This window comes from Rissa tridactyla, chromosome 9 (genome assembly GCF_028500815.1).
Source record: "Rissa tridactyla isolate bRisTri1 chromosome 9, bRisTri1.patW.cur.20221130, whole genome shotgun sequence".
Classification (NCBI taxonomy): domain Eukaryota; kingdom Metazoa; phylum Chordata; class Aves; order Charadriiformes; family Laridae; genus Rissa; species Rissa tridactyla.
This window is the reverse complement of record NC_071474.1, coordinates 15,638,616-15,663,533: the sequence shown is the minus strand read 5'-3', so window position 1 is coordinate 15,663,533 and position 24,918 is coordinate 15,638,616. Positions and strand designations below refer to the sequence as shown.

At 42.7% G+C, this 24,918-nt stretch overlaps 1 protein-coding gene across 2 annotated transcripts in view; it reads left to right on the top strand.

Annotated features, from left to right (window-relative positions):
* The first annotated feature begins 22,397 nt into the window (after positions 1–22,397).
* Positions 22,398–24,918, top strand: part of RFX7 (regulatory factor X7) — a 52,050-nt gene continuing 49,529 nt past the window's right edge. The window contains exon 1 of one of the 2 annotated variants that reach the window (XM_054214134.1): positions 22,398–22,721. In XM_054214134.1, coding sequence (XP_054070109.1) covers positions 22,576–22,721 — 146 coding nt within the window. In that variant the 5' untranslated portion in view covers positions 22,398–22,575. The remainder of the gene's footprint in view (positions 22,722–24,918) is intronic. The other variant, XM_054214137.1, reaches the window with a different exon arrangement.

Below are 24,918 nucleotides of genomic sequence, written 5' to 3'. Positions count from 1 at the left end.
CTCTTCACACTTGAATGGTTTCCCTACCTTAAATTTCTGCTTCCTTTTTCTAGTTCCAGTTTCCTGGAGGGGAGAGAGGGAAGAGCAGAATTTTGGAATGAATTGTAGGTGAAATTTAATACTTAGCAGCTTTCTGAAAACTTGGATTATTTTTTTTAAGATCTAAATACTCATTTAGTTTTTACTTAAAAAGATACAATTGCTATTTCATATTCCTATTGGAAAGATGGAAGTAATAGCTAATCTTGAATTCATCTAAAAATCAGACTAAAATACGTAATTTTTGTGCAATAATAGGAATAAATTAATGTAAACTCATGTACAGCATTTTCAAACATTAGTGGAGTGGTAGGATCTAGACAATGCATAGCTATTAAATCAATAATCCAGACACTGAGGGAATTCCCCAGACAGCTGTTGGATTTTTCCCCCTAATCAGTAATAATAATCCAATGGTGTTTGAAATGGCATGATTGTATATTGGAACGTATTTTTGTGCTGATATTTTCTCTTATACCTCTAATGGGTCCCTAAAATACAAAGAAGACTGAGTATTATTAATAACCGTGTATTTCTTATGAAAAAGCTGCTAGATGTTTGGATATATGAAGGCTGCAAAAAGACTTTAGACCTTACTGACAAATATCCTGAGCTGGTTTACCATCAGTACAGCCTGATACCTTTTGTTTTCTAGCAGAATGACCCTGATGGATGTTGGTTGCTCGTGTGAAGTTCAGTGTGCAGAAGTCAGGGAGGCGTGTGGGAACCCAGCACGCAGATTTTGAGGGACAACAGGGCTGGGGGATGGGCAAGTTGACCTATTAAGTCTCTTCCACCTCCAGTGTTTCTAGTTTTGCTTTCGTATGGATTTCAGTGGAATGGAAATGTTTATTCTGTTTCTAGTAGCTACGTAGACATATACAATACCTCGTTTCTAGGCTGGTCTAAGTTATTTTTTTATATAGCTATAACCAGCATACTTAGGGTATCCAGGTTGCTATTTAAAAATACAAACATTTTTCTTTGTTCTTGTCTGTTTCGCTGCACTATTGGGGTTTACTTATTTCAGTGTCATCCTTCCTAACCTAATCCAAACAATAACCTTGGCTCAACAATTTAAACATATTGAATCCCCAACCAGAGTAGTTTTCCCTAGTAATACTCTGATTACAGCAGCTTTTATGTCTGAACAGGAAAGGACCTTAAACACTAAATCTCATCAGCACTGTAAAAAATAAGTGGTGAGCATCAGTCACAATTTCTTGAAATACCACAAGTCTTTCTTGAGGCCTAATCCTTTAATCTCTGGATTTTGGGCACTTCTGTTCTGATTAGTAGGGATCAAAAGGTTTGGCAAATACTCTTCAGACCGCTCTTCAAAGTGGCCACTGTAATATTACCAGGTTGTTATGACAATTGTATGATTTGTTGTTGTGGTAGTAGCTGGTAGTAGCAGAGAAGTTAGTTTATCAATGCAACAGTGTGCCGCATTGAAAATTAATAAAAAAAAGCACATGGTCCTCCAGTACAGTGGTTCAGCGGATTTCAGAACATGGCAATGTCAACGGGAAGTATCCTTCACTGATGATGGAAACTCCTCCTGCTGTGTAAGACACAACATTTTCTAATGGAGGGTATCCTTAAAGGGCTGCTGGAACATAGACAAATGCTGTTTTCCTGGCTTGTTCCCAAAGCAACAATGTAATAATTCATTTTACTGAAACTAGAATTCTTACACCATTTCTTACCTGAAATACTGTCATGGGTGAAGTTACATTAAAAAAAAAAAAAAAAAAAAAAAAGAAAGAATTTTGCATGTCATCTGTAGACCAAAATTGGTCCCTTAGGCCCTACTACCGGATAGTTTTGTCAAATGTTCATTCCTCTGTTCTGAAAGTATACAGTTTTTTCCTAAATGGGAGTATTTCCTCATCCTAGTTCAAACAAAGGCTACATAAATTGAAACAAATCAGTGACTCCTCCTCCCCAACTTTCGTTTTACTTATTGCAAACTAGAGGTAAAATTGGTGTAAATATTTTTCTCTCTGTTTGATCACTGAGACTCCTAAAGACTGTCACTTTACATGTTAGATCTCTGTCTAAACAAAACAACCCCATCTCCCTTAAATTTAAGAGAGGTAACAAGCTGCTTTTAAGAAGAAATCACTCACTTTTCAAGAGTGAGGGCAGATTTTGAAAAATAAACGATCTTGTCACCTGGATGCAGAGCCCTGCAGTTATAACAGGAGCAAGCACAAATCTGCCCATGCTATTCCTATTCGTCACAGCCTTCGTTACTGGCCTGCATTTATTGTTCCTGTCCATGCGGTTGTCAGTGAGAAATCCAATCATGTATTTAGTACCAAAAAACCCTAGAGCCTGAAAGAGCCAAATGCTCCTCTGCTCTTTTCATTAATATTTTATTTGCATAGGTGTTCATCACTTGTATCCAATTCCTCTTCATGTTCTGCTATGTAGCATAAAATTAATTTAGAAAACACTTTTTTGTACTGTTACTTTCACGGGGCTTGCCACATTGTATATTTGAGCGTGCACATCAAGGGTGAATGCAGATAAGGTCTTTCAAAATTACTTTGCTGTGTTGACAACACCAAAACAGATCTGGCCTTTACTATCAACTTGCATATTTTTATTCATTTTTCATTCTGTGCAGAGTAAGACATAATGGTTCTAAAATATTCAGTGAATATGGTGTGGCATCACCAAGCAAATTAATATTAGTAACAAGTACAAACAAGTTCTAATGTTTTAAATGTGTCAATGTTGGCATCCAATGCTAGCCTTAAACTAGTATAACACATGTTTGGGCATTTGCTCATTCTAAGTTGCTTGATAAAAGAAGTGCTAATTCAGTCTGTATTGTCCGTTCAGCCCTTGGCTTCCCTGCTCATGCCTACTCTCTGTTAGAAAACTTGTTCCAATGTAATAAAATAGATTAAAAGTCAACGTACACACTGCTGTGTAAACCCTCAATATGAACGCATTTGACTTGTTAGTGCTTTAAACTGCATTGGAAAATTACTTGAACTTAGGGGAGGTACAAACTTTTTCACTAGCTGTAGTGAAAGCTGTGTAGCTCGTTGTCAGCTGGGGGGCGATTGTTGGTTTGTTATCTTTTGCCTGTTTTCATAAACAAATGCCGACAGCAATTGTTGTTATTGCAGAGCCAGCAGAAATTCATAGGGTTTTTCTTTTTGTTGTTCTGCCACACGAAAAAAAGAGATGTTGTTTTAACAACAGAATATTTGATAGCTTTTAAGAGTACAAGGCCTAATTTTTAGGCATGCTGAGCCCCCCCAGTTGCCTTTGAGCTCAGCTCTTGCTGCAGATGCCCCGCTGCACGCTAAGGAGTCCCTTGGATTCAAGATCCAAGTAGGACCAGGAAAAGCACAGGGGCTTTTGTTTTCTGTGCATGAACTCAAACTGGACTGAGCCTTTTGAAAGGCACAGATATTGAGAGTGTTCATAAACTTTGCCAAGGTATCCTCACAGAAGCCAGCCTCAGTATTAATGTCCAGTTTAGCTTAAACTAAAGCAGAGCTTCTCTGATGGGAATTGCTTTGTGAGAGGGAATGCAGAGCTAAGATTTGGACATAACTACTGTGGGACAATCAGGGAAACATCTGTCTTTTGAAGAAACTACCTATGGCAAAAATAACCCTGGACTGAATACTGAGCTAAAATCCCTGACAGAGATTTAAAGGTTTCTTTTGCATGGTCACCACATTATTTTATTTTTTTTTTCCTTAGAGCAGCTAAGGTTTTTCCAGGATTCATGCCTCAACCCATAACAGTTAACAGATAACTGAGAAGGCCTTCTGAAAAAAAACCCCAAACCACATAACACTTCAAATCCCTGACAAAAACAGATCCATAAATAAAAAATGTATTAGTTGCATATGCAAACAAAGTGGGAAAATGCCCTTGCTTCTGTCCCGTCACTCCTTACCATCCTCTTTCCCAAACAAAGTTGAATCCCTGCTTTAATTTATGTGTTGTGTGTTCTTTGGGTATTATAGGACAGATATACAAGCAATGTAGTGACAGGTAAAAGGCTGTACATCCCCTTAAAATTTACTGTCAACTTATTTATTAGCATTATTAAATGAATGTCTGTGTTTGAATGCTCTGAACCTTTGGTTTACCTAGGTAGGAGAGAAGAAAAACTGGCTGATGTTAATTTTGAATGACTCAGCTTTTATGCCTTTGGCTGTCCCGAGTAAAAAGAGCACTCCGAAGGCATTTGAGTTCAAAGACTGGGTTGTGGGTTCTTTTCCCTAAAACCTGATCAAAAGCAAAAGATCTATTGGAAGAGCTACATTGTTTACTTAGATTTGGAAATTCTTCTTCAGTGTTGGCAACTGAGATTTTGCAAGATTGTGCCACTGCATAAGAAGCAGAAAGTGGAATGTAGAGATGAAAGCAAACATTTGCTATCAAAGAAAAGTTGAATTCTCACTGTAAACAGGTAGCTTGAATAGTAAAAATATTAGTTGTAAAATTATTGCTGGTATCAGTAAATTAAGAAATTACACTTCAGTGTTAAGTGTAAAGTCACATTTAATATTTTTTTTAATCAGCATATTATACAGCTCTGGTTATAAACATGATTCTTTAGCACTTCTTTTCAGTGAATATTGAGTCTTATAGGGTACTTAAGTAGAATTAAAGCTTAAAATAATAAAATTCTACTGAGATCATCATAAACATATATCATACCTCCAGGATGGTGACTTCACTTCAGTGAGGATCACCTGCCTATCATTTCTTAACCAGGCTGAAATAACAGCTATATTGCAGATGATAATCTTAGTGCAAACTCAAAGTCCAAAAGTGCGCTAAAAACCCCACACAAGTGATACTGTGCAACATGCAAAGCTGCTGTACTCACTGTAAAGGTGTTGTTTATAGAGGAAGTCATTATCTCTGATGCGAGTTTTAATGCATTCAGTGGTAACAAACATACTGAGACTATTTTCTTAAGGACTATCTTGTTAAAAGTAATGTGTGATGCTCGTCATGTAAAGTTACTGAAGTCAATCTTTCTCCTTATTTTAAATATTAGAAGGTGAACTAGTTCAATTAGAAGAGGAATAGTTTCAGTTTGAAATCACATTAAGTAGATACTGAATACAATAAAATCATAACATTTTCTAATAAGCTAATTCTTAGCAGGGGACTACGGATTTCTGAGAAAGTAGCAAACTCTCAGGGCTTGGCTCACAGCATTCCTGTTTTCTGTTCTCTTGTTGTATAACGAATTTTCTGTAGGCCTGAATAACTCACATGTTCTTCTGCTCCATTCACTGGCCTGAGGTACAGTAAAATACTGTCTGACCCATGTGCAGGGGAAAGCAGAGAAGGAACTTTCTGTGGCTGATTTGGGAGATGATGCTAGAGATCACACAAACCGAGGAAAAGGAAAAGAGATCCCCAGAGAGGGCTCTCAGAGCTCATTTAGCCTTGATGAATGATCTACAGAAAGGGTCTCCAAAGTCAAACTGGGAGAGCAGAGAGAGCTGTTAAGAGTCTAGCACATCAGTTGTGACAGAGCAGTGAGCAGAGTTAGTGGAAGTTTGTCTGATGACTGTCTTTCAAATCAAGCACATGGAAAGACGAACAGAAGAAATCACTTAATCAGCACACAATGGGAAATTAAGGACTGGAAAAAAACTTTGTAACATATTGTTTGTGAAAGAGGAAAAAAAACAGGTAATGGCAGTGAAAAGTAAGTTCCTTTTTGCCTTTGAAGTCAGAACAGTGTAAACAGCAATCACGCATCCTTTCCCTGTGCTACTCTGGCACCATGACTAAGTGCTGGCCTGTAGCAGAGAAACCACCTCCACTAAGGTTGTGGTTTATTTTCCATGCCGCTTTTCCAACGGTGTTGACATTAACCATAAAGCTGCACATAATGTTATTCCATGCCATGTATAATTGTGTTTTGCCTTACGTGGTCAGCTGTCCCATAGGAAATGAAAACAAACTACCTCTTTTCTGGGCCACGTTGAACAACTGTTAGGTACGTGCTGACCAGTCATGTGTCTGAGCATTCAGTGTTCTATAGAGCAGTGTCCAGGTTTGTGTCAGTGAAGTTTTACAAAGTTACTTATGTGACAATGGCAGTTGTTGATCTGAGGGGGCTATGCTGAAGAAACTGAAAACATATTATTCCCAGCATGCATAATATTTTTGTGGATCTCGTCTGACAAAGATCCGAGTTTTGTTAGAGATTTTTTCTAACATTGGAACTCTGTTTCAGGAAAGTGGTTAAGCTCACATATAGTGCTAAGCATGTGAGCTGTTATCTAACTACACTGCTGAGTCAGGTTTCTAAATTTGTTTCATCTCCTTTTGAATGGAAATTGATTGAAATTGTTCAGAAATACTGCTCGTGCTAATCAAAACATACGTATTTTTCCAGAAAGAGATGCTAGTTGAGTTAATATTTGTCTTCAAAGTTTAGTTTCTCCTGGCAGAGGAAATAGTTTAAATTATGTCTGGGCTACAGTAGAACGAATATCATAATGAATATATAAGAGATGAGAGAAGCATATCTAGCTTTCCTGCAAGTAATACAAAGCACCCTATTTTACTGTTTGATCAATGGCTATGCTGTACTGTTTGAGATTAATAAGATTTCTTCTTTTGCTTTAAATCTTTTCCTTTAAATCTTTTCCTTATTTTTCAATCCCCCAAAGTACTTGTCCTTTAAATTAGTAACATGGTATGAAACCATATCTTTCCAAGTTCTTTTAGAATTTACTTTTATACATGAGTTTAGCTCGATTTTTAAAAAAAGTGTTCACGTTAGCCCTTTCCAACCCGTACTTCTTCACTTGCTTTACTTATTTTTCAAGTTTTTCTGTTCTGCATGTTATTTTTGTGGTAGAGGCCATGATGCAGAGACCACCTCTGGGACTGATGCTATGTGATCTGGAGTCTTTCCGATGTGCATTACAGTTATTGACACAGGGTGGGCTTGAGCTCATTAACTCAGCTTTACACTCATGCTGTGATATCTGCGTCTAGGTGGCTTTAACCTTTTACTCTTAAAATATTTCATTGTTACTGCCTCTGGTTCAGCTCCATGAGAGCGCAAGTCTACAGGTAGTTCATGCAACAACCAAGCTTTTGTGTTCTAGGTCAACTAGTACTCAGGCATTCATCACAAAAGCAGCCAAAATAGTAGCAGAAATGGTGAGAAACTGCTTCTTTGGTTGAGGGAGAAAAACTGAAGAATGGAACCTGCATTTCGTTATCTCAAACACCACAGAGTGCTGACACTGTGAATCTGTTAGCACATGCGCACAATTTGAGAATAACAGCTATCATGCCCAATTTTCCATGGCATCTATTCATAATAGTCCCTCTTTCTCAGTAAAAAAGCAAGGGTTTGGTGTCCTTTCTGAATTTGTTTTCTGCTGAAAAATATGTATCTTAAAATCTGGATGCAGCTGAACTCTCTGACTCAGGCCAATTCTTTTGTTTGTTTGTACTTTGACTAAAGGATTACATTGACAGTTTCCCAGGATCCAAAATTGTATTTAATCTGTTTACGGAGCTACATACATTATTTCAATGAGAAAGAAGGAAATTAAAGTGGCCGTGCCCACCTCAGCTGGTAGATGATCGCAGGGAGCAATTGCTGCCTAGCCGTCTTCCCCGGGACAGCCCTCCCTGTGGCTTCCCCTGGCTGCATGGTGCGTGTGCACACAGTCTTGCCACCCAAAACATCAAAAAAGCATCGGAGGCCAATAAAAACTAATACATGAGCAGAATAATAGGAATTAGAATAATTCCCGCATTAACATAACTGAAGGTAATTTCACTTGCAGTTGTCAAGTTGTGCACTTGGAAGGAGGGACTCAGGCCAGGCACATGTGGACAGTATCACCTTTTTCAAATGTACCCAGCCTGTACAGTACCCTGCATTTTTCCCCTTTGCTTTTTTTGGTCGCAGCTCACACATCTGTGAATCATTCAAGAGGAAAGTTTGAGAGATGCTATGTGTCAGGTCAATCCAGGTTCATTCACTGTATGTCCTTAGAAAGCCAGAAACACTGGTCTGTAAACAACAGGGGGGGAAGGGAAGGTTTAACAAGATGGCCAGGGTTAATCTTTTCTTTCAATATTGCATATAATTTGGTTTTCTGATTACACACTAAACTACAGTTGTATTTTCTTTAATTCAGTCATACAAACACGGCAGCCAATTAATATTCCTGCACTCTGTGTGCTGTGACGGATGCACAGAGAAAACCTTTGTTATTTCTCTGGTGCTAAAGGAGCTGTTCAAGTTAAGCCATATTCCTCTACACAGCAACAGCAAAGTAAATGACAGCATTAATTCAATCCAGAATGCTTCATAAATCGAGAGGGGTTGTTTACCTAGTGTAAGAAGAAGTCTCTCGGGGATGGGTTTTATTGCGATCTGCATAGTCATCCATCTTCCTATACTGTCTGTGCTCATGTCTGTGAGTAAAACATACAGTAATTCAGCATTCAGATAATCCCACAGCTATAATCCAGACAGATTTAGCTCAAATTTCTCCAGGATTTCTATTATCTAGATTTAGCAGTGCGGTGTTGACTAGATATTTTAAATTGCTGCAAATGCTTTTTTCTGCAATAAACAACATATTTTGATATTCTCATAATTGAAGCTGCGGATTCTTCCTGGCATTAACCACATGTAAAAATGTGTCTTTGTGAGGACAGCGATTGCACAGCTGGAGCATGGTTTTAATGGATTCCAGCTATTTGACTACATACTGTATAAGATCATACAATGTTTATATGAAAATTGATGTAACATATATGAAAGCAATAACAAGGATAATCTGAAGAATGCTCATCTCCACACATCATCTATTTGAAAATGACCTCAACTGCTTCAATTTTAATAATGTTTTACTGCAGTATATTAGCCAATATAACAATATAGAGCCAGGCTCTCATACGGCACTTTTCATAAGTAGATCAGAGCTTTTATTGTTTTCAGTTTCCTCAGACAAAACTTCTAGTCTTCCTTGCTCAGCAGTTCTGAGGAAAAGAGGGAGTCCAGGGGGATAGTGAGCATCATTATCCGCACAAAATGAGGTGATATCAAGTCCAAGTGCACCGAGCACCCTTCACAGCAGACCAGCCTTTGTCATATGTTCTTCTGATTAATTGCAAATGTATTCAAGGGAGCAGAGCAGGCACTGTAGAGAGGATCCAAATATTCTTGTACCAAAAGTGCCAGCCCTCCCACGCTTGCTAGCACTGGTGGAGCTGCAGGAGTAAGAATGCGTATGTGGGAGATTTTTAGGAGGGAAGGGTACTGTGGGGGAAATTGTAAAGCTGCTGCTTTCACCCGAGTAGCTTGGGTGAAGAGTGTCTGGATTGAGGCAAGCTGCAGAGCAGGGCAGTGCATGCACTGTGCTCTGCCTAGTAATTGTGTTGCAAATGCAGAAAGTACATTATTCACCCCCGGGCCAGATCTTCTGGGAAGAGGTTTGTGCACACTTGGCAATAATTTGATGTTAAGATTATGTCGTCCATAAGTGCCTAAGCAATTCAAAATAAGCAATCCACTTGGACATGTTTGGAAAACAAACTGTTTGGAACCATTTGTGGGATGCATCGTGTCATATTTTTGCTCCCTGAACTGGTGGATTCAGACACCAGAGAATTCCAGTATGCTGCACCTGAAAGCACCTCCCTCACGTCTATTCCAGATACCTTCTCTGACTCTGCAATATTGCCAGCCCCAATAACTGTAAAAAATTTAAGAGATATTTTCAATGTGAAGAAAGAGGGAGGATGCTCATATAATCAGTTGTGATAAAGCTGCTCCAGCTATAAAATTTATTTGCTTAGTCCCCAAACTGCAGGCTTGCCAGAAAGATGAAGAAGAAGGAAAAAAAAAAAGGCAGCATGAATGAGAGAGACTTTTATAGCTAACTATCATGCTTCTGGGTAGAAATCTTCTGAAAGAAATATGCTGCGTCTATGTGGCGGTACTTTTGGTTTCATAATCGCTCTGAGTTATTCTGTGCAATACTATAGCAGCTGGGTTTCAGGAGCAGCAGCACTTATGTACTTGCAACGAAAAAGAAACAGAGTCAGAGCATTCACACACCCCGTTCCAATGCCCCTGCTAGAGTGGTGGGCCTGCACTAAAAGCCCCCACTTCTGGCGCGAGAAATTTTACTTATACGGAAATATCTATCAACATCCAAGTTGGTTCCCCAGTAAGTCAGAACGATGAAGCTGTAATGGCAGTGAGATGGAAAAGCAATGCGCTAGCTCTCAAACTGCTCTTTCTTCCAGACGGTGCCTGGGGCACCAGCTGTTGGAGTTGGGAGTTTTCAAGCCCCAATTCTCTTTTTTCTCAAAAAGATTTCCTTAGACCCCTGAAAAGTAGTATCAAAAAACCACAAATGAGCATAAGACTTTACAACGGACCTGACATAACTATGCCTTAGCTGCGTCTTTATTTGAACAAAGATATAAATCAATTTAAAGTTTTACAGCCAGCATCTGAGGAAGTTGCAAATAGCCTTCTTATTGCTGCACATTACTGCTCAGCTACATAGTTGGAGTCTGGTTGCCTCTTTTTTATTTTTCTTCGGGTTTTTTTTTTTATCCTATTATATCCTGACCTCTTATTCAGCAATTATTTTGAATCATGCTGATGACACTTTTCCTCACGCCTTTTGGATTTTCACTTGCTAATGCAAATGTATCTCAAAATATCATCTTCCCACGTTATTAGATCCAGGGGTTGATGATGCATTCTGGGCTTTGTTGAGGTATCAAACCCACAAAGTAAGACCACAAAATGAAAGAGCACCATGAAAATATTGACAGACTATTTTTATGACTAAGCTATGATTGTTCTTTGTTAATTTGTCCATGCTTTCAGAAGGGAAGGGAGGAAATTTGAAAAGCAGAGTAGTTTGTTGGGTTTTTTTACAAGAGGCAACTGTGTGCTGTGATCGTAGAGTTTTCTATTCAAGAAATCCAGAAATTCAGAATAAAAAAACTGAAAATATCTTACCACGGGGCAAGTCTGGTATGTTTAAAAGTGTGTTCTATGTCTGCATTTGTAATTTGAAATTAAATACTCTGTGGATAAGGTTAAAAACATAAGCTTTTCTAACCACCTACCAGGCATTTGTGCAGCATATTGTTTCCTTTTTGACAGATTACTAGTAATAAGGTTCTACATCTCTGCCATGGCAGTGTTTGTCCTCTAACATGGTTGTGCCACTGTATTCTCTGCTATAAACTGCACCAGTGCAATGAGGGCAGAATCTCCGCCTGTAGCATTTAGTTAATTGTTCTGTGTGCCATTAGCAGAGCTGATACCTTTCTGCCCCCTTCCCTGCCTCAGTGCTGGAGGGATAAAGCAACTCAAAGTCAAACTAGTCAATTGCTGCAATTCTGAACACAGATTTTTCTGTGCAAGAAGTTGCCATCTGCACAATCGTCCTTTTCCTCTTGGAGTAGCAAACAGCCAGAAGGTACCGAGCCCCCTCTCTTCATGGCAGAGGCAAGAACCTCAGCCACAGCTTTGGTAGCTGTGCCCTGATGTTTTTTTAACCCACTGAGGTATTTTCTAAAGATGCTCTTATTTCCCTGTGCTTGGCTGGTGTTATGGTGACCATGAGGGCGTATATCAAGTTACTGGTATGGGAGTAGCCCTGCCAGGAAGCCAGAGGGCATGTTCAGTGCAAACTGTTTTTAGAAGCCTAAATAGGCACAGCTCTAAGTTGGGTGCCTGCTATGTTAATAAAAGGACTCAACATTACTTCTCCTACCTCCTGAATGCGGACAGAACACAGCTTCTGTCTGAGAAAAGGTTTACTCCTGGGTTGGTGTCGCGCTTGGCTAATTGGCCCTTACAGCATTGTGTAAATAGCAATATTCGTAAACTGGGGTTAGGAAGTCAGATTTTTGAGCTTGGGATCTGCTAGAATTTGGGGCCCGGTCTTTTTAAAAACTGAAAGGGGAGAAATTAAGAAAAGAAGCAAACAAACAAGCAAATGCGCCATCCCCCCGATGTGGGAAATTTTAGTGAACAAAATGTGATCAACTCATTCTAAGGGTTAAAGTGAAAATGAAGAGCAGAGGGAAAGCTGCCTGCACTTCCTTTCTTCCTGATGTTGAGAGAGATCTGTTCCTTGCTTCGTGAAGGAAAGGAAATCATCTGCCTCAGGAAAATCAAGTTAAGAAGGTGACCTACTGATTTATTTATTTTACACTTCTCATGGTGGTATAAAACATCCAGCTGCAAAGTGCACTGGTTTGTAAACTGAGCTGCTCCACCAGAGGTTATTCAGGTTAAAACGGCTGAAAAACTCTGAGCACCAGCCCGAACAGTGAAGTCCAGGATTTTATCAACTATAATCCCCATGCTTTCTTCCTATCCCCAGGTGATATCAGTTGTAAAATGGCATCTTTTATCTAAATTTCCATAATTTCACACATAATATTTAATAAAAAGCTATTTAAATACATCAGTCATCTCTTAGGTTCACTTAAAAATAGCAGATGACATGAAGTGCTCTCTCCTACTGAAGTTTATACCTTAGTCTGTTCTTCTTTTGAATTGTTAGAGAAGTGTTAGAAGCCTGATAGTATGGGAACGGCTGTTTCTTGGCTGCATACAGTAGTGATTTGTAAGAGTAGAGATACTGTAACTGTTCAACTAATTAAGACATTGATAAAGCACCTTGATAAAGGATGCGATTCTTCTCCTACCTAAACTGATTTGCTATTGGGTTTTCTGCTAGGTTGACAATCCAACCCAAACATGTTGGTTAAGACCACAAAGATCCCTGTGGGTACTGAGAAGACTCTAATGACCACCGCTGACTCATTCACTGCCACGCTCATCTGACATGGGAACTGCTACTCAGCCTTTCCCTCCCACCCCCGTTCACAGGTTGTTATCTGCCCATGGACCAGGTTCCCTCAACAACTCTCTGGCTTCATCCCAATCTCAGTGGTACCTTTCCTGATAGCCTAATTTTGGGACCGCAACAAAATAAGTATAAGATTTCAACCAGATAGATTATGAACAACATTTTCTTTTCAATGTTCTTGGCTCCGGCCCCACAGAAGATTGCTTCAGCCCAACTGAATAAAATCCCATCCTTCAGGCAGCTGAGCCAGTTGCCTTACTTTAGCACGCAATGCGATTATCCTGTACGTTCCATATAACAGGTATCCCACTCAGAGCTTCTGTTTTCCATCTGAAATCAGAATGTACTACTGACTTCAGGACCACACAGTGTGAACTTCCTTGCGAACGGAGATGAAGGCATTAAGAATCTGGACCTATGTATAGTATTGTAAATAAACAGTCGTTCATTTCTTACATTTCACCCTGATAAGGAAAAATAATGTCCAAGCTCCACTGAGAGCTATGCTGGTCAGGAAGACTCCCTGTGAAGCTGAAACCTATTCAGTGCAAATAGATATGACTTTTTTTTCCCAACCTGATTCAGATTATAAATGAATGAGATTTAGTCCACCGGTCCTTACTGAGTAATTATGCAATCGCATATTCATGCTGAAGAAGACCTTTCAGTAGGATTCTTTACAGGATAAGACTTTGCCAGCTATTGGAAGTGGGATGATGGCGGAGATACTAACATTTTCCTTCTACTTATAAAATGCAGCACAAATCTGCCTGACATCTTTGTTAATTATTTAGAGTGTAGCAGACAAAGATAATATTCTTAGAACTATCATTGGAAGAATTTATGACCTATTATGAAGTGAAAGCAATTTTGATATACGAGCAGTACTGGGAGGAACTGCCAGTGTGAAAACTCAAACCGGATCTGTGTGCATAATATTCTTGTCTCGCAGGAAGTAGTGGGAGTAATATATGAAAAAGAGTTGTTCACAAATCAGTATCCTCGGGAGCTCTCTAGATGACTTCTCCTGCACTTTGTGAAATGAAAGATCCTCTTTCCCCTTCTTGAGCCTTTTTATGTCACAACTGTGCACGCAAAGCCATGTGTGTAACAGCTCACGTTGGTTCTTCGGCAAAGGATGCAGAGTAGGATCCGGTACAAAACAAAGGTTCCAGTCCGTGATGGTGGTTACAACTACAGATCTTAGTGCAAAATAATGTTGATCATTAAAAGGAAAGGTATTCTTAAAACTATCTCCGTTATTAATGGCTGATTTATCTTCCCACATTATAGCAGGATGAATACCAGACAAGCCTTTGCGTTGCCTTCACTCACAGCTTAACTGGAATCATGAACAGTTTTCATAATGAAGTCCACAGCCTGCAAAAGATTTATATTCCAAGCGTATGTGTAGACCCTGTTGTTCCAGATTGTACTTCTTTCCTGAAGCATGCACTGACAAGCTCTTCAGTATGTTTATTACTGTACAACACTGGGAGCCAACTAATGTTTATTACTGGCTGTGCATTAGGTCAATCCAGAGTTTCACCACAACAAGGTGCATTTTAGATGGATTGTGCCCGAAGGCCACTATCCCTTATGGATCAGCTTAGTGGGGAGAAGAACCTGCATCTTAATAAGGATGTGCTGAGCTCCCACCTCAGCCTCCGGGGAGAGTAGGTAGAGTGACAAGTCCTCTCCTCATATTCCCCAAGCACAACCACTCTTGATTTCTACTGGGCCTTTTTCCAGGGCTCTGTGACGGAGGAAATCCTCCTCGTGTCCTGCCTCACTCCATATAGCTGCACTAAGGCCAACCGCAATTACTGGTATGTGTGTTATGTTGAATAATTAAGTTTATGTAACATCATAAATACATGTATATTATACCTAAGTTATGTTCGTAGAGCAAAGATGCATCCACAAATATATGTACCAGACTGCTCCACACATAGAAGACAGATGGTATTTATTCTATATTAATTAATATTGCATGCAGAATTTCCTCCCTCTTTAAATATCTTGAACATCCTTTTTTAGAATCTAAACGTACACATACAGATTCTTTTTGGTTTGACAACTGACCATTGTATTTTATCTCCTTTCAACACAGGTGGCCTTGATTTCTTCTTAAAAGTACTATCTTGTGTATCCTCAATCTAAATATGATTGTAATTCTACTTTCTACTTAAATCAAGTTAATAAATTGATGTAATCAATTTAAAGACAGAAAGCAAACAATAGTGCTAACCCTCCTGAAATCTGGAGAGTTAATAGGTCAAGCTTGACCAGATTTGGGTTTGTGGGTGTTGGCTTCACTGGCCATCACCTATGTTATAGTTCGTTTTTTCTCAGTCACTTGTTTCAGAATAACATTACACATAAGGATGAAATGCGGCCACTGCTGAGATTTTGCTGTTCAGTGTAACTTGTTCAGAAATACTGCTTGAGACACACGGTCTCTGCCATTGTAGTCTTATGCTGGAACATTTTTGCCTTACAACTGGAGCCACACATAGATGTAGCTAAAACCAAAAAAGCAATGGCGCTATCTTGGGATATTCAAACCCCATTGCTTTAAGGGACACTCTAAAGGAAACTAGGCCAAAAACTTGACCTATTTTAAAAGACATGGCAATCTGTTCTTTTAAAAAATTGTTCACACTTCATTGAGTCCTTCTCTGTCTCCTATACCATGAAAAATATCATACAGTAGTAAGATTCAGAATTCTTCTGTCTCTGTATGGTTTCTCAAACAAATATTGCAAGCTGAAGTCTCCAGTTTGACAATTTAATTTTTCTCCATCGCTGATCTTGAGAAAGAATTCATCTTAAAAATTAGCAAATGCGTAAATTAAATTAATTAGGTGTAGCTAACTAAAATTGCTACATCATTGCACTTTCTCCCTAGCATTAGCTGCAATGTGCCCATTTGGCAACCAAATGGTCTTAGGATCCACCAAGGATTTTTTGCTTCTAGGGACTTTCATGTTTTGAATTTGAAAACCAGGAGCAGTGAGCCATATTTCTCAGTTATTTTGTTGTTTGAAATCTGGCTGTGAAACTCTATTTACTTTGCCTTGGACTCCTGCCAGAGGAGGCCTGGTTCTAGCAGATGGTGGAGGAGTGGAGGCCAGACGTTTCCTGCTGCGTCCTGACGAGGCACCGATAGCACCAGTCCCGGGCTTGGGCAGCACTGCCTTCGGCAGCCGCTGGCGCTGGAGGGGCAGTGGCTGCTGGAGGAAAGGTTGTGGAGAGTCCGTGAAGCAGCCCCGAGGGCAAAAGCCTTCGTGGATGAGAGGGTCCTGATGTGGTGCTCAGGGGTGGTGGAGCTGCTGGCCAGAAGACGAGCAGGTGGAGGGCTGGAGTTTTGACCAAGAAGAACTCAAGTGTTAAACCAGACGGTCGTAAACCAGTAGTGATGAGATGTGATTGCTCTGATCTTTGCTGTCTTGTTGGGGATAGAGAGCTGAAAGAAGAAAGACAAAATGGGAGGCCAAGGCATCGTACTGTTGTGTGGATTGACCGGCCCGCCCTACAGGAACAATGTGCGGGTAGCATTTTCCTTCCCCCTCATTTCTGGGGGGCAACTTCTCTGAGAACAGAAATCTTTAACGTGTCCTCAGGCTGGTGTTTGATCTTTCAAGACGCTGCCTGCTTGCAAGACGGGGATTCAAAGGGCAATGCCATAATCGCAAGCACTTGTGTATCGCTGGATCACTACCTTGCCAATTTGCATACAGGAGAAAATGCAAACAAATTTCTCAGGAGGCCGTAGGACCCAGAAATCCTCCACGATTCCTTCAGGCAGCAGTAAGGTTAAGGACATAGAATCGTCTAGGTTGGAAGGGAACTTTCGGATCGAGTCCAACCATTAACCTAACGCTGCCAAAACCACGACTAAACCGTGTCCCTCGGCACCACGTCTACCCGTCTTTTAAATACCTTCAGGGATGGTGATTCAACCACTTCTCTGGGATCCAGAGCGTGGACCAATGTAGCTGAAATTCATGGTCCCTGTGCCACATGGCTCTGCATTCGAGGGTGTGGTGCTCTACCACCCTCTGCTATCGCTTACCTGGAGCCACTGTGTTACCCTGTGAGGCTTTCCTGGGTCATGATTTTGTGCAGGTGGCAAGCTCCCTGCAATCTGCAGCTGGCCCCCTCCTTGGCCCCCCTGCAAGCCATTCTGCAGGTAGACAACATTTAGTTTTGAATGTTTGCGCGTTTCCAGTTTACTACTGGATCTCAAAAGGAAAAAAAAAATCAAGGAAACACTGAAGTGTTGATTGCTTTGTTACATGAAACTTGCATATATTTCTCTCTCCTTGGCCTCAATTCTGTCAGAATCTCCCTAAAACTGAGCCTCTGAATCAGCACAAGAGACAACTGACAACATCAGGCACCTGCATAAGGGTTTGACTGAAAACATTTTTCCCTTAACTTCTACTTGCAGGACCATCAAATATTCAACAACACTGAAAATGGAAGGATGTCTCTGTTTAAAAGCTCATTCAGTCAAGTATCATACTTCGCTATTTCTTCCTTCCTACTCATCAACCTTGCACAAGACAGTCTGAATCACCACTTTCACCACCCACTGTCCCTTTCTAATTAGTTTTCTTAGGTTGCAATAGTTGGTGCCTTTTTCTTCCTTATTGACTTCTTCCAGCTTGAAGAGAAGTATGCAGTATATATGAACACCACACTCATAACTTTTTCAAGCCCGGCAGCTGAGCCCCTGTGACATTACATTGAGACAAAGATTTATTGTACCATACAGAGGAGGCAGCCTACAGAAATTAAAAGTTTCAAACTATCCGTATCATCAAAGAACCTGGATGGACCTTGGGAATTTAATCTGGTTATCATGACTTACAAAATGCAAATGGTCTGTGTATTACCCCAGCAAAACGCTCTACTCCTTGTCTGACTGACCATGGCAAGCTACAGCCAGGCTTTTGTGAGCCCGGGCTATCACTGTCTTGCACCTGATGACCATCCACAACTGCATGGCTGCATAGCCATTTCATTAGTGCCTTAAAACTGCCTTGCAGGGGTATAAATGACTAAATAGATGGCAAAGCAGGGAATGGGAGCTGTGGTTGCCAAGAAAACTGTTTCCATAGCTAGTCAGAGTGGTGGCTAATACTCTTTCTTTGCTGGAGAAGAACCCGTGATCATGGGGCCTACCTCAGACTTCCCTGCCCTTTTTTTTTTAATGTTTCCGGTTATTTGCCAGGTTGCGATACTGCCCACCACACAACGCTTGCACCTGCTCCAAACATGCTGCAAGACCCAAAAAGCTTGGCAAAACTCCTTATCAAGCAGGCTTTCGTTATAATTAAAATAGCCCCCTTTTCACTGCCAGGTTTGAACACAGCCCAGTTTCTCCTGCCAGTAGGTATGATAAGAGTTTGAAGGTTTCCTAGGTAAACTGGCTATTTTTTTTTTAAATAATTGAAACCGTAAAAGCCAAAGTATCCATTAAAATTGGCTAGATGAATTACTGGTTATTGCACTTTCATTTTACAGGTGCTACACATGAATGGAGTAACAAACCGAAGAGAAGCAGAGGGAGAAGTCTTGGGCATAGCTCAGGATACATGGAGACAGACATTCCTTGGGAAGGAGTGTTGCAAAAAGGCTTCAAAATGGAGTTCACTGAACCAGAGGTTAAAGCTTTTGGAAAGTGTCTTTTTTTAGCAAGCCTTTAAAGTCAATTATCCTTACAGAATATGTTTTATGTTTGTCTTGAGGATAAAGATAGCGAGATTTCATTATTTATCTGCCTCCTAGCTCAGGTTAGTCCCTGGCCCTGTGCTAGACGAGAGGTGGGGGATCCCTCTCTATCGACGGGGGAGCGGGAGAAGCACCTTCCCCTCAGTGCCAGTGAGGCACTCCTCCTTGAAAGCATCAGACGCCCCATTCCCCGACTGCCAGAGACAGCTCATAACAGGGAGGAAAAACAAAAACAAAGCCACGCTAAAGTACAGTAGAGAAAATCCTGGAAAATAGGTTAGGCAGTATTTAAGCACAACTTCTTCCCCACAGAGAGGGCTTGCGTTAGACCCTAAGCTCCAGAAATGGAGGAAAAATAAACACAGCTTTTGGAATTAACCTGTCAAAATGACCAAGCAAAAGCCTGTCACAGGACCACACAGTGGAGATTGTCTACGTGCAGACAGCCGGCTCTTTCTTTCCCCAAAACAGCTCCTTCATTCTCATTTGAAGATCATCCTCTAAAGAATATATCTGTCCAGTGCCGCAGTCCAGTGCTTTCTGAGTTAGAAAAGACAGGAATTTCAACGCTAATACAGCAGCATTGGTTTCTAGAGGAGCAAAGTCTGTCTGCAGAAGTGGAGAGGAGGAAAGGCAGCCCCTAGCCCACCTGCTCTGAGCTCGGCTCCTGTGCTCTGCCATAAAAATGGACATGTAGAAAATGGGAAAGAACTGGAAAGATCCCGCTCCTGCAAAGACTGGTCACGTTCCTGACATGCTTAAACTTTCACACATGCTTTCCTTTACAGTGATGGGACTTTTAACTCATTTGTATTACTTTTTGTGTGTTTTTTACACAGTGCTGTCCAGGAGCTCCATCTCCGTGTCAAACAAAGGTGTTTGGAGCCATTAGGTGCAAGGCTCCAGCAGATGGCCGCAGTGGTCCTGGGTGGACATCCCCTGGAGGTCTCCCATCCGTCCATCTCAGTTCAGGTTCATCTTGTAGCCGTTAAGTCAGTCCCCTCAGTGTCTTCAAGTTAATTCTGACAGCACAAGCTCTTTGTATACACAGTTATTCTGGATCTATTTGTTCTTTGCTTTAGTTGTACGTAATCATGGAAAACTGGGTATAAGACACCACCATTTTTCCTTTCACCTATTTTGCACGGGTGCAGAGACCCTAAGAAACACAAGGCAAGTTCAGCTGGTTCTGTAGGAGTCACTCTGTTTATGGGCCTATCTACCAAATAAAGGGAAAAATCCCTTGCTGGGTGTTAAAACAGGCAGGTAACGAACCCGCGCCAAGCCCTGAGCTGGGTCGCACTGACGGAACACAAAGGAAGCATCCAGGGAGAATTACTGGGTGAGAATTACAGGGAGAATTCATATGAAAAAGGCTCTTGGGGAGCAGAGCGTGGGCCTCTGCTGCAGCTACACACAACACAGCCCCAGCGCTTTCAAATATCACGCTGGGCAAAAATGTTAAATTCCTCTTTACTGCTGGGCCTGAGGAGGAAATCTCTTCCAAGGCCAGGCTGGACGGGGCCTTGAGCAGCCTGGTCTAGCGTGAGGTGTCCCTGCCCAGGGCAGCGGGGGGGAACTAGATGATCTTTAAGGTCCCTTCCAACCCAAACCATTCTATGATTCTATGATTGATTCTTTACACAAAATGGCACCCCAATCCTATTTTGGGCCCCTGTTCAATCTCATTTGGGGCCTACTACTCAAACCTGGCAACAGAAACCGGCTAACAGTTGAAAGGCTTCATACCAAAAAAAAGCAGGAAAAAAATATGGTTTGGTTTTTTTAAAAAAAGGTGACTTGATAGTGAGATATGGCAGTACTGACATAGCTTTTGAGGCCAAGCCCACTGACCACTTCCAGCACAAAAATGCAACGTGGTGGGAGTCTAGCCCACTTATTTAATCTCTGTGCCAATTTAACCACATTTTGCCCTAAAACACCCAGTGTAATTACAGAGCGGCGGCGGTGGCCCCGGGGTGCCAGACTATGCCCGTTGCAGCAGATTTTGCAGGGGAGAGGTGACTAATTTATTGTTTTGGGTCATATGATGCCCATGCAGCTGTAAATAAGTGTGATTACCATTTGGCATGGCCGGGAACTAAATTCATGAGGAACTAAATAGTAAACTTGTCTTCCAACTGCTGGTTTAGACTGAAAGCAACACTGAAATGATGCATATTTTTCCAGTTTATTGGAATAGTCTACGATCCTGCAAACACGATGCACATCTGTTGAACTTTATTCTGATGTGTAGGTCCATCGATTTCCATCTGGGACTGACAGGTACGTGTTGACCGGAACGTTTTTGGGGCTGGGATCCCTGTGGGTTAAGCTCTGGCCGGTCAGATTTCACAGGATCCACCAAAAGATCTCAAGGGAGGCAACCCTGGCTGTGTCCATCCAATTGGTATGAGATGGAAATTGCCGCAAAACTTGAAAATATCACCTTTGTCTCCCTGTGCCAGTTTACACGCATATTGATGTAGTTTTCCTGTAAAAAGCATGGCGGTTAGGGATTTTAAATTGATTACTTTTCTGTTTACCTCTGATTACAGATTTTACTTGAATTTTTCTCTTATTTTTTTTGGATGCCCTTCAGAAATTTCCAATTAAAGTTTTAAAAAAAAAAAGCTTTTAATAAGAGGCAGGAACAAGAGAGCTTAGTTTTTGTGGTTCTGATGAGAGGTTTTACAAGGAGAAGAAAATCACCATCATTGTCATAGCCATAAATGTTCTGATTTTTGGAGCAGTGGAAAACATAAGCAAAGATTTATTTTTGAGAAGTCTCGCTTTGGTTGGTGACATAGTAATTTACAAATACTCATCGCCTAAATTTAGCAATGCCCTATCTCCACGTGTGTATTTACATCATTAGTCCTCTTTAGGCCCACATTTTCTGTGATCACTTCTTTCTTCTCGCATACCACCTTCAGAAAGGGCACCTGGGCGTCCGTCCCCCTGCCGTGGGCTGCCTGAGGGCGAAAATTGTGAATTCCCATCCAGAATTGGAGTGATTGGAAAAAGAGGGGCAGCTCAAGCAGAAAGCTGGGGGAAAAGGCCTGTGGGACTCACGGTCCCACGATTTACGTCTGGGGGACACGGGAGCTGGCTGGCGAGGGCTGGCCCAGGGTCGATGGCTGGCTTCCCCAGGGAGGTGTGAGCTGCGCGGGATTTGATTTTTTTTTTTTTTAATAAAGGAGCATTTTGAGCTGGGTGGCAGGGACGGTGCACCCTGAGAGGCGGCGGTGCGGCCGGCTGATGTCACGCTGCCGCAGGAGCGGGCTTCGTGTGTCTCCGGCGACGCGCTTGCTGCACCCCACAGCAATCAGCCACATCTATGTGTATTTTTTTAATACATAAATATACAAATACATATCTATAAATACACGCACGGGAGCGTTCTTTTCGCAGCGGGGGCCTTCCCCGCAGAACGGGGCCGCTGCGGGAGAAGCCCCCCGCACATACGCACACACCACACACCCCCCGGCTACCGGAGGGGCCGTCCCCACCCCGCTCCGGCTCCGGCCGCCCGCCGGCGGCCGCGCCCCCGGCCCCCTCCCCGGCGGCGGCGGCGGCGGCGCGGGGCGGCCCGTCTGCTCGGGCAGCGCCGAGCCTGCGCACTCGGCGGCCGCGCGGGCACGGCGAGGAACAGCGGCGGCGGCGGCGGCTGGGGAGGGCCGGGCCAGGTGCTGCGAGGCGGGGAGGGGGGGGGGAAGCGCGGAGCGACCCTGCGCGGTCGCCATGCGCCGTGCCGCGGGCCGGGCCGGCCATCCTGCGGCGTAGCGGCGGGAGGCGGCTGGGCTTCTCCCCGCCCGTGATGTCCCCCGGGCAGCGGGGGAAGGCGACTCACTCGAGGGCTGCGGCAGAGGCCTAGTGGCGGCCAGCGTCCCCCATGGCCGAGGAGCAGCAGGCGGAGGGGCAGCCGCCGCGGCGGCTGGCCGGCACCCCGGCGCCCGGCGGGGCCCTGCCGGCCCTGGTGCCGGGGCTGCAGGGCGGCGAGGCCAACGCGCTGCAGCACAAGATCCGCAGCTCCATCTGGTAAGGGCCGGGCCGGGCCGTGCCCCGGGGATGAGGCGCGGGGGGGGAAGGGGGGTGCGCGGGCGCGGCCCCTTTGTGCCGGGAAGCGCGGAGCCGCGCGGAAAACACGCGTGGCGGTGGGCAGGTGTGCCGGGGGTGCGTGTGTGTGTATGGGGGGGTGTTAGCGGCGCTGCCCGCTGGTGCGCGGCGATAATGGTGATTACGGATGGGTCTGGTCTCACCTGCTGAAGGCATTTTAATTAGCGGGCATCTTACGCGGCCCGCGGATTTTTTACGCGTGTTTTTGCCGAGCCCCGGCGCGGAAGCGTTGGCGCAGCGCGGAATGCGGAGCGCCGCAGTCGGGGCGCGATTTCCCAGCCCCCCTGTAAACCTGCCCCCTCTCAGCCTCCGAGCGCCATTCCGCCTCAAACTTGTGACCGCGGTCCGCAAGTTCTGCACAGGAATCCAGGGGGTTTGTCCCTAAAAATTAAAATTCACAGTAAACCAACATGTTGCTTAAGAATATTTATTTTTATGCGTTTGGGTGAAATAGGTAAATTTGGGCTTGCTCTGCAAATAAAATATTCTGTTTATTAAAAAAGAAAATCTGCAAGAGGCTGTCACCTGCAGCATTTCTATTTTGTGTATGTTTGTAAAAGCTGCTTTTGGCTGAGGGGGCTGATAAAGTATTGTGGAAGTTGGGAGTTGTAAATATAGGTTACTGGTATATAATGTTTTCCTTTATATATGCCCACCATGTATGTATTTATATACATGTCCTCATCCTAATAAAAACATACTGATCTCGCTTGCATATTACCTCATACTATAGTTAGATTTTATGATTGGAATTGATGTAGCTGGGAAAGAAAGAGAATCTAAATATAATTTAACCTTCAGATTCTTTTATTGTATGGCATACTGAAATTGCATTTATTGTTTAGTTGTTGGTTGGTTTTTCTTTTTTTAATTTAGGCAGTAAATAATAATTCATTGTCCTTAATTCACGCTTGCCACCTTTTGTTTTGGTTTTCTCTGCAATGTGACCTAGAGAAGGAATACAAACTGCAGAATTTCCTGTCTGTTTACATCACGGAATCTTCACACCCTCTTAATTTATTATGGTATTTAGTGATGGCCTTTTTATATTTTCTTCTCTTTCCATGAACGTGCTGTTTGGAAATGAGCCTCCGAGAGCATGTTTACATTGCATTCAGATTAGGTATCATGTCCAAGTTGAAGACAAAATGGCTACTAAGTAAACCCTCTGCTTTTATTATGGCTTTTCTTTTCAAGGAAAAAGAGCGCATATGTTAGCCTTTTAAATGAAAGCTGCTTATTTGATTCAGGTAAACCTGATGAGTGGCCCGAGCCCAGGTTTGGTACAAAGGAATGCGGGGTTTTGCCTGTTGTAGGTGGCTTGACGGGTGCCAGGAGCCTGTGACCAGCAGAGGTTTTGCCAGCACCTCGCAGCCCTGTCTCCTGGTGCTTTCACCCACGTTCCTCACCTCTGCGCGAGTGGTCCTCCTGGCTACCCGCTTCCTGCACCCAGCTGGGAATTCCCTGCTGCTTCCAGGCAGTATCCTTTCCCTGGGGGTTAGGCTGTCAAAATGCAGTATTTGAAGATAAGATTATCATTTATAAGAAACCCTTTTCTTTGATATCTTCAAATCTCGTGTTAGGGATTACTAGAAATTCTGTGTTGGGAACAAGTGGTCATCGTTTGAGGCTGGAGTTTCACGTTAATTTGCATCTTCGTGGAGATGGGGTGGTTGGTTTTGGGCAGCAAGGGTGAGGAGCATTGCCTGGGGAGTCGTGCACGCCGCACTCGGGGGGAAACTCTGGAAAGTCTCCTTCTGGAGTTGTGGTCTCAGATCCGCTCTGCTGTTCAGAGGGTGATGGGTAAACAGCGGGAGAGCTGGTGGAAGGCAGCTTGTGCAAATGGCACTGCTCTGCTGTTAACTAGGTGTAATGTGCAGAAGAGACCTTCCTCTTCTCTGCCTTCCCTCCTCTTCCTCCCCTCTTCCGTGTGTGCTGGCAGGTTGGCACCTTCAGTCCCTCCTTTGCTTCCCGAAGGACTTAACCCATCTAGATCAGTACTCTTCCATATTGTTTTCTCCCTACCTCTTTTCTCCTACACATTTGTGCATAGTGGATGGATGTTTTTAGTTGGTTGTGTGTGTTTGTTTTTTAACAAAAAAAGGGTTTCGGTCTTCAA